The 9,918-nt window shown below is 44.6% G+C and overlaps 1 protein-coding gene and 1 non-coding gene across 2 annotated transcripts; both read right to left on the reverse strand.

Moving 5' to 3' along the window:
- Positions 1 to 593: 593 nt before the first annotated feature.
- TRNAR-UCU (transfer RNA arginine (anticodon UCU)) lies at positions 594 to 666 on the reverse strand. Its single transcript has one exon. It is a non-coding gene; the product is annotated as a tRNA-Arg (tRNA).
- A 176-nt stretch (positions 667 to 842) lies between these two features.
- LOC147464118 (protein NARROW LEAF 1-like) lies at positions 843 to 5,611 on the reverse strand. The gene is made up of 5 exons (XM_086492947.1): positions 4,346 to 5,611; positions 3,466 to 3,609; positions 3,139 to 3,379; positions 2,533 to 3,033; positions 843 to 1,308 (listed from the first exon to the last, which is right to left on the reverse strand). Exons 1-5 carry the CDS (start codon positions 4,934 to 4,936, stop codon positions 932 to 934), a joined length of 1,854 nt encoding a protein of 617 aa, XP_086349073.1. The 5' UTR covers positions 4,937 to 5,611; the 3' UTR covers positions 843 to 931.
- Between the last annotated feature and the right edge of the window lie 4,307 nt (positions 5,612 to 9,918).

Below are 9,918 nucleotides of genomic sequence, written 5' to 3' on the forward strand. Positions count from 1 at the left end.
CTCTGGTGATTAGGTTCAACTCTCCTGTATATCATTTTTGGAAGTTGAAGCCTTCAAAGAAGACTAGGAGCAAAAATTGAGTTGGGGGTGGAAGCATCTCGCCAATAAATGAATAAAAGGTGAGATGAACGAGTAGGGTAGTAGAGTGTTGCACACCCGATCAGGGCCGTCTCATATGAATTTGTCCGGCTCGTAAATTTTGTGAACGTTAAGCGAGCAAATCCTACGAAGAAAATAAAATGGTGAGAAGAGATAATAATTTGGGGGGCGGAGGTGGGGGGCTAAAGGGCCGTCTCATATGAATTTGTCCGGCTCGTAAATTTTGTGAACGTTAAGCGAGCAAATCCTACGAAGAAAATAAAATGGTGAGAAGAGATAATAATTTGGGGGGCGGAGGTGGGGGGCTAAAGGGTTTACTACTCAGGTGTTTATATGGGGAATAGAACCCAAAATGTCCATTATCCCACGGGTTAACTACATTGAGGAAGTACTTACTAATAATTATTTTAGCCACATGAACATGCAATTCTCCTCGTTAACTATATTCAGGAAGTACTGACGATTATTTCAACTACAAAAGCTTACGTGTGCCACACGCCCGGTGGGACTCGAACCCACGATCCCTTGATTAGAAGTCAAGTGCCTTATCCATTAGGCCACGGGCGCCCGGGTGATAATACAATGGTCGTCAATTAAATCGATGTTATAAGAAGCTGCGTAACTACGGCGAACTCGACAAACTAACAATAGTGCTGCGTGCATTTTAATCTCAAGTTTTCAGAAAGTCCTGTGTAAAAACAAATTTGAAAATACTTCAGTACTCACTAATTGCGACAGAGAGCTCCGGCAAAAAAGTAAAAATTAATTACAGGCAGGGAGCTCAAGGCAAGATACAGGACGGTGAAGGCTATGCTAAAACAGGCATTGTGTCTCATTGTCGCCTGCGTTTAGGAATCTTCTCATTAAGATCCAAACCAAGAAGGGTTTCTCCATTGCCAGAGTTTTTGAAATCATGTGGCCATGGTTGCTTTCTGCTACGGTCATCGTGTTGAATTCCAAAATCTATCTCTTGAATACTATCCACAGAAGGCACATCAGCTTCAAGTTCACGGCCTTGACAGGCCGCCTCTCTTAGATCCTCGAAATCAAGCGAATCTGCTCTCTCCACGACAACCACCTTCCCTTGCTGTAGGAATTTCAAGTGATGACTGGCTTCTTGGGACCTGGCCATACTCCCGGGACACTTTGGCAAAAAGTCTCCCATAACCGATCTGCCGATTTTCAGCCTTCTTTGTTCCTCTACAGCCTCTGCAAGTTCAATAAATTCGATGCCTCAGGTAGAGAGCAAAAAGAGCATTTGATACACTTCCAAAAAAAACCCACAATTCAGTAGAGTCAACACAGAGAGTGCAAGACAAGACTAGAGCTAAGGTTCCAAGACAACTGCCATCTAGGTCTTGGCTCATAAATATATAGCCCAAATGACCCAAATCTAAGTGAACTTCTGATAGCCTTTACTTAAGCTAACACTGCTTTCAGACTCCGCACGAGGCAAACTCGAGCTTGAGGTTGATTATTTTCCCTGTTGTTCACATTGCACAAGATTTCAACAAACAAAATGTAAAGATCTTTGCACCATAAACACTGCCTGAAGGTGTAGCTAATTCTTTAATCAGCTACTTGAACTTCCTACCCCACACACCAAAAACAAGGTCCGAGTCCCTTTCCACTACCCACATCCATTATCGTTCTGGAAAAGCCGATATGGATCCATGTGCATGCCCAAGTTCACCGCCTCATCCACCCCTAGTTTACTACCCTTGCATCGCACAGGATTGAGCTTGGGACCTGATGGTCCCAACGCGAAAGCCTTACCACCACGCTATCGCGCATCACAATTCCATACAGCATGGAGGTTGTACACCTTGCCCTACTTTACCCTAGTTTACCTGGCGATTGCAAGGTGAAGATCAAACCAAGCCCATGCAGCGTCACCTAATTTGGGTCCTATATCCTTTCTTAGGGACCACATGTTTTATAGTGACAACACAAGTTCACTTCTTAGTAGAATTCAAGGTGAACTCATGGCAGAGTTATCCAAAAAACTCCATAACCATCTGTAACATGTGGTCCCTCCTTAGGGACCATGTGTTTTATAGTGAACGCAATTTCATCTCTGAGTAGAATGCAAGAAGGTGAACTCATGGCAGAGTTATCCAAAAAACTCCATAACCAGCTGTGTCCTGGAAAAAATTTCGCTTTGCACAAGGATGTGCAAGGGAGAGATTTAGTCATGGAAACAGTCAGTCAAATGCCATGGGCAACTACTCTGTTTTGACTTTCTGCATGCACATCTTATTCTAGGTCTGCCAGGCCCTTCTTTTGTTTTTTAGAAAACAAAAACACCGGCCAATCCTCCACGAGAACTACATCTACCATTCTCAGCTAAACAACATTTGAAGTGGACAACATTAAAGCTGGACCAAACCAAAACACCATGATAATAGGAGAGGTGTTGGTTCATCATTTTACCTTGAAGAGCAGTGTCACTTGTAATCAAATCGAGCTGAAGCCATGCTAGAAGATGCCCAAGATCCACACCACTTGTCCAGTTTTCAGGCCCATATCCATTCCGCAATTTCAACCGTCCCCGATTGGCAGTACCACCCCAAATTATACCAACTGGACGAGGCTTCTTTCGCCAATCTTCAGTCATCAAAATAAGGCTGCCACTATCACCTTCAAGATCAAAGGCTTGCTGATTTTCTCCCACTATCAAAAAATCTGTCAAAAAGCAAATGCCTTTCTCATCATTGTATTCTAGTGCATATGCCATTATGGTACCCGTTGTCAGTCCCGAGCTTCTCCCAACCTTCGTGACTTGTTTCCCCACAATGCTTTTGATGGGAGCCTGCAAATCGACAACAGAAACATCCCCCATTTCACCAACTCCCTTTACTGCGGTAGTGACCTGTGCCATGTCGAAGCTATCACTAAATGGGATAAATGCACCATCTGCCCGCACAAATGTCTCTGTAACATGCATAACAAGTTAGGAGGAAATCCAGACTAGTAAATACTTACTTTGCTATATGAACTAAACACGGGCTAACAACCACGCGGGTGAAGAGAAGTTACCTGGATTTGTGCTTGCAAAGATGTCATACCATCCTTCATCTGTGATGAATGATGTGGCTCTTTCGACGGCTCCCAAATAGACACTTGGCCCCACATTAGGAGGCAGTGGATGAAACATCTTCTGGCTTGGATAATCGAGGTCTACTGCTACATGCCGGTTGGTCAAGAACCCGACTTGACGAGCCCCCGTTCTGCTTCGAACTATGGCGCCAAGAGTCCCTATTGTCTCTTGGCTGGCAACCTGGTTCACAATTCTAGTAGCCTTTCAACTCAGGATAATATCCATGCCAGAAAAAGTTTACTTACAAAACACATAGCCCTCTATACCTGTGATCCAGGTCCAATGTAGGGATCGTTTCCTCTTAACCCTTCGGCCAACTCGGTGTAAACTTGCTCCTTGGGGGTAAATGCTGGTACACCATGATAGTAAAACTCCACCACGTCTACGTCACACCAGACACCTCCGGGCCCCTGCAATTCGAAAAGGATGTCACTCTACACCTTTGCCCCAGAAAGAATGACCTACACACCATTTTCATAGTTTGGTAGCTAAAACAGACAACCCCAAAAAACCGAAAAATTTGAAGAAGTCATCGAAAAAGAATATCCGTCATATTCCAAAATCAGGAGAAACCAAAGGAATAATGCGACTCAACAGAAAATTTACAAACAAGCCCAAGCTTTAGGCAAAGGTAAAATTTTGTTAAGAGTACCACCTACATGTAATGCCATCATATACAGGCAACTCCAAGAGTTTGTTTCTGAACCAAAAAACATAGCCTCTCTCTCTCTCTCTCTCTCTCTCTCTCTCTCTCTCTCTCTCTCTCTCTCTCTATCTATCTATCTATCTATCTCTCTCTGAACCACACACTACTAGAGTGCTCAGCTTTTGATCACATCCGAACTTGCTTCTCTCACATTTTCAGGCATAACTTAGACCTACACACTTTCCTCTCCCAGCCAAAGTGTGGGCTCTCCATTGCGACTCTCATCACTACAATTTTGGAGCATCGAGAGTCACTCATCAGCCATACACATACTACATCACATGTAACTTTGGTCCCATAGGTCATATTTGACCTCCGAGGACGATAATAAAATCTCTCTCTCTCTCTCTCTCTCTCTCTCTCTCTCTCTCTCTCTCAAGCAAGGAGGACAGCTCTCTCTCACAAGCAAGGAGGACAGCAAGATTTATTTAAAACCTTACCTCAAGATGGACAGGGAGCATCTGACTTTCATGAAGCCAAGCTTTTTCAACCTTGCGAGCTACGAACACAATGATTGCAGGAATTTCAGTGAGTACACCCTTCCGAGTGCGAAATCCAACAGCAGTGCCAAGGCTAACACGCCGCAGCAACCTGCTATTATAAGCTCGGATAGTCATGAGCTCATAGAGGTTGGAGGCTTGCTGACCAGAGGGCGTCGACCCAAAACATTTGAAGTTGACATCCTTTTGGAGACCTTTGAAGTAGTCAGCCCTTTCGCCCGCACTACCATGGGGAGGGCATACAGGAGGCCATAAGAAGTAGGCAGCACTATTCTCTGTAAGCTGGTTTCCTGCTGCTGCTTCCCTTGGCTGCTGCTTGCTGTGGCTTCCATGGCATGAAAGGGAGATGTCCCAGTCAAGAACCGACTCTTCCGATGCAGGAGCAGAGTCAGAGCATGCCTTGTTCTGCACATTTGCCTCTATCTCCCGCTCACCATCTGCTCTTGCCCCATCCACCACCCCCTCCGCCAAAATTGCAACCGTCGTAGGTGACACAAGAACCCCCAGCTCATTAGACTGTCTCCCCTCCATTTTGTACAGAATGGTACTCCAATCGTCTCTTGATGGAGGCAATCATGCCAATGCGTCAGCCCCTTCAGCCGATACGTCGGAAGTTGGTCACATCATGAGCGTGTATGCATAAGCAGTGACTCTGTTTGTATGTATAGGTGTGGAAGAGAGAGGGGAAGAAGCAGAAAAGGAAAACGAAGAAGAAGAGGAAAAGAGAAAGTGAGACCTTATTTTCAACACAATCTGTGTACTGGCAAGCCCACAGAAGCACGCCTACTCTCTCTCTCTCTCTCTCTCTCTCTCTCTCTCTGCATAAAGAGAACAATGTTCTGCGAAAAAGCTGTCTAACTCGAGAGCGAGGAACCGTCTCTCTCTCTCTCTCTCTGAGAAACCGCTAAGAAGAAGAGGAGCTTGAAACGACGAGTGAGCGCAATGATAGCAGAATTTGGAGGAGGGATAAACCCTGGCGCACTTTTGTCATCTGAAAGGGTTGCGCTGAGCTGAGAAGCTCACAAGGTGGGGAACGTACGATCGAGCATGGTGCGTGGTCCAGCAGGAGAGAATCCTGCGTCTCGAGACCCCAAATTGCACGCTCTAATCCAATCAGACTCGTGGAATTTTGGGCATGTAGGTAGGTTTCCCCTCTCTCTCTCTCTCTCTCTCTCTCTCTCTCCTCAGCTTGCTGTGTGTGTAGCCGCTAGCGCCTCTCTGCTTTGTATACCCTCTTGGGTCCCGACTCTCCTCTCTCTCTCTCTCTCTGTGCCTGCGTCGAATCTGTGTCTGTATGGAGACGCACAATTGCGGGCCAGCAGGTTGGAACTTGGGCCCCAACTTGGCTCCAAAGTCCCGGGGGCCGGGGCCAGTGGCCCAGTGGCCCCAGTCCCATTATCCATGATTCGTTAGCATAGATGGAAATTGGAATAGAGTAAAATGCAAGACTAGTTATCTAGGATCAAGGGTGAACTAGGCTAGGGGCACCCTTAGTTTACCCACCCCAAGTTCACCCCTAGTTTGCCAGCTTCGCGGGCCGATTCCAACACAAAGTCCTACCATCACGAGTTAGCCCTATCGCCACACTAGTGCACGTTGGTGACCATGTCTACATGGCTGACGTTCTCTACCATGGTTCACCCCTAATTCACTAGGGGATCGAACGACTAAGACCAAAGTCGCACCGTGCCCCCAAATTTGGACCCTAGATCCCCTCTGAACCTCGACCCCGTGTATAGTGACGAAGCCAGATCATGGGACTCTAGGAGTAGTCCATAGTGCTCGAAATAAATGTTGCCCAAAGGGCAAAGGCATTCACTTTTTTATGGCAAAAAATACGCTTTATTGTGTACAACTACTACTGGCACTAAAAAAATTAAAACCCCCAAATTATCCCGCTTTCACTGCATGCGCTTCCTCTTCTTGCTCCGCCCCTTCTCTTTGGCCGCTTGTCGGCGCACCCTTCCTCTAGAAATTTGCACCTCCCCTCTCCTCTTGCCTCTTCTGATCAAGCATCTGCTTGCCGATTGTGGTTCCCAACCCCAACCATGACTGCTTGGACCTGCATCGAGCTTTCTTGCCATTTTTGTGCTGAAATCATTAATCCATGAGGTACTTGCCCTGCCCTTGCACCTCCCCTCTATCGATTCTCATTTGCGCAGAGAGAGAGAGAGAGAGAGAGAGAGAGAGAGAGAGAGAGAGAGAGAGAGAGAGAGAGAGAGAGAGAGAGAGAGAGATGTGGCCTCTATTTGGCTCCACATAGAGCAGAGAGACCCTTGCACATAGTCGCGCATGAGAGAGAGAGAGAGAGGACCCCTATTGTCCGGCGTGAGAGAGAAAGAAGGGTCGGTTAGGCTGCCCACAATAGAGAGAGAGAGAGAGAGATTCCAGGTCGGTTTGCGCTCCAAAACGAAAAAATAGAGAGAGAGGATCTATCCTAGATCCTCTTTATTTTACGAATAAAAAACCGGGGCCCCTACTATTGTGTACAACTACTACTGGCACTAAAAAAATTTAAAACCCTTAAATTACCCAGGAGGGGGACGAGTATGGAGAGAGCTTTTGAAGGAAGCTTTTGAGGGAGCTTTTTCATTTTCTTTTACTTGGGTAATATTTTCTAGCTCCCTCCTCTATTGATGGAGAGAGCTTTCTTTGTCATTTATCAATCCCTTAGAATTTTCAAACTATGGTTGTCTTTGATAAAACTTACGCTAGAACCATATTCAAAGGACAATATGGTACGATCCACAGTTTCAGGACATGTGAGTCACAACACAGATCACAATTTTAGTTTAGTACACATCATCTATTAGCAAAGAAATAAGTTATGCACGAAGCAGACGAACTGCAAAATGACTTCAACCAAGCACATAGCATATATAAACAAAGTAATATGGTAAGCTCCAAGTAGACAAACTGCAAAACATTTAGTGCCAACCAACAAAGAAACATGTTATGCACAAAGTCGACAATTTCCAAAAAATTTAGATGACATCATCTTGAAGATGGAATTCTCATTAAAAGCGTTTCAATACAAAATCACTCCACAATTACATACAAAGTTGCAAGCACTCAATGGAAATTATATTGCACGTCTACAATTGAACACACGCAGCAGATCTTCATTTGTAAGCTTGCTCTAATGGATGAACATACTGTGGTTCAAATCCAAGCCAAAATAGCGTAGGAAAATGTAGTATATGTGCTTACACGCCATATATGGTTTACTTTGTGCCACTCGTTCTACAAAGTCTCCACATGTACACATCGGACTATTGGCAACATGCACTTCGTACTTCTCTCCTCGAACTTGAGAAGAAGATGCCTCCACCATCAATTTTTCATGCATGCCTGCCTTTACAACAATGTGTTGAATAACATGTGCCTCCATGGTTATGGCTGATTCAATTCTCTTAGAGGCCTCAATTGATACGCTTGGCCGATAGCGCACATTGTTGGTTTTCCTTGTTGCGATCTTATTTACTGTGAAGCCCCCTGTCTCCAAATCCAACATCTCCAAGGCATTTATGTTTGTTCCCTTCTCCACATGCCAAGTTGTAGGTACTCTTGTAGGGCATTGAGCGATTGTGTTGCAAATTTTCCACGTGCAAGCCACACTATCATTGCAAAACCACATGAATTGTGCCTTTGAAGCGCTTCCCTGACCAATGGAACCACCTCTTTCCGATGTACGAATCCCTCAAAAGGATGGTGCAACCGCACCTGCACCAGTGTTCTTTATGTTTTTCTTGCACTTACCAAATCTAGAACCCAACCACCCTTGACCTTGAACTCTACTACCCTTTGGTATACGACGCAGTGCCCACATTGTCTTATGAATATCTATCTCTTCTACTACCATACTACTCTCGTTATCTTTGACCTCTTGAGCTGCCATTGTAAATGTTGTTTGTGTTCCTCGACGATTGCAAGGAACGTTCTGTGTAATATATTCAGGTCGATGCGGCGCGTTCTCCTCCTCACAATGCCTGCACTAGCATTTTTGCACCTCTTCTGGCTACTGTAATATTATCTCCATCCATTGCTAGTCTTTAACATAGGGGCGTACCTCCTAAACCATCGTCAATGTCTTTAGCAATGATTGTTGGACCTGGTGCTTTTCCTTGTTGTGCGCGTCGACCAAGATTTTCTGTTGATGGACCTGCTCCATGATATCTACCTTCAACAAAAGCAAGCATCTTCACATTTTGCAACAATGAGTTTGATAGATAAAAAATGCATGCTTTGTACAAGCTCAACAATTCTTTGTTTCCCTCGTCGGCTAGCTAGCTGGCATGCTTTGTTTCTGCAAGGTTTGTGGTTGGAATGTATGACAAATCATCTACTTCCTGCAACATAAAAAAGAATCTAGGTAATGCATTGAAGTACATAATTTTACATGCCACTAATACATATTCTACATAGTTTTACCCCAACAAAGTGCTTTCTCCAAAGAGGGTAACACACGTGCCACCAACTGAGCCAACAATCCATTTAGGATAAGTTACCATCGAATACTTTACTAGTTGCCCACCAAGCTCGAATAGTCCAATACAAGCTTGTTGCCTCATCCTCGCTCCTCGTCAAAGTTCACACAGACAATTGTGCTCGTCCCGGAAATTTTGATGCACGTATTGCATGGTGTGAATTTGCAAACTTTGCTCCCAATGAAACAAGCAAGAACATTCTCTTCCTCCATAATATTGATAGGCCCTCCATTGAATACAGATCGAACAGCTCTCCAATTTGCCCCAGCCTCATCTGCCATGAATCCTCTAAAATCTTCTAGAAGGTGCCCACTTTCCAAAAGCATTGAATTCATCATTTTCCAAAACATGGTTTGCATTTGTGTGTCTTCCTCTTTCATCTCGTAAATGGCTATTGTTTGCATTTTTTGGGTGCATTGATTAATCTTTGCTACAAACAAAAGAAAAAGAATAGGGTCAATATGTCAATAGGTCTTACGCAGGGTCATAGACATGGGTTGCCATTGTTGTCCATTCTGCTACTCTACAAACGTGATCAAAGAAAACCCAGCCTTTTCGGAGGTCTCCACTACCATCTTACCGCATTCTATTTACAAACTCAACACCAGATCATGGGCCATTGACTAACATTTTGAACACATGACATCTTTTGCTTTGATCTGTGGATTGTCTTGGAAAAAGTAAGCCGTAAAAAAACTTGTAGCTGCAACTGTTTTTGAGCCAAATCAAATTGGGACTCTGCACCAACACCAATACGTGTCGTTGCAGCTTCTCGCATCCAATGTTTGAATCTGAGTAACAAACCACAAAGATGCAAGTACGAACATATAGAGGGAGCACACATTATACATATATTAGATAGGAGAGAGCTTTACCTCTGTGTATGAATTAGTGGCCTGTTGGAATTAGGGTTGCAGAGAAACACACACAGCTTGGAGAAGACGAAGGAAGCTCAAGGCACACAATAGAGAGTGTGTTACTTAGTGTGCTATGGAAAGATAGATAGCCCTAGAGTGATGGGCGTAT

This window comes from Adiantum capillus-veneris, chromosome 2 (assembly GCF_014529385.1).
Source record: "Adiantum capillus-veneris isolate H3 chromosome 2, ASM1452938v2, whole genome shotgun sequence".
Taxonomy (NCBI): domain Eukaryota; kingdom Viridiplantae; phylum Streptophyta; class Polypodiopsida; order Polypodiales; family Pteridaceae; genus Adiantum; species Adiantum capillus-veneris.

Excerpts from the sequence above, each read along its gene's own strand:
- LOC147464118 (XM_086492947.1), bottom strand. The coding sequence starts at position 4,936 with ATGGAGGGGAGACAGTCTAATGAGCTGGGGGTTCTTGTGTCACCTACG. Across the intron at positions 3,610-4,345 it reads TGCTCCCTGTCCATCTTGAG|GGGCCCGGAGGTGTCTGGTG; the intron begins GTAAGGTTTTAA and ends TTCGAATTGCAG. Across the intron at positions 3,380-3,465 it reads ACATTGGACCTGGATCACAG|GTTGCCAGCCAAGAGACAAT; the intron begins GTATAGAGGGCT and ends ATTGTGAACCAG.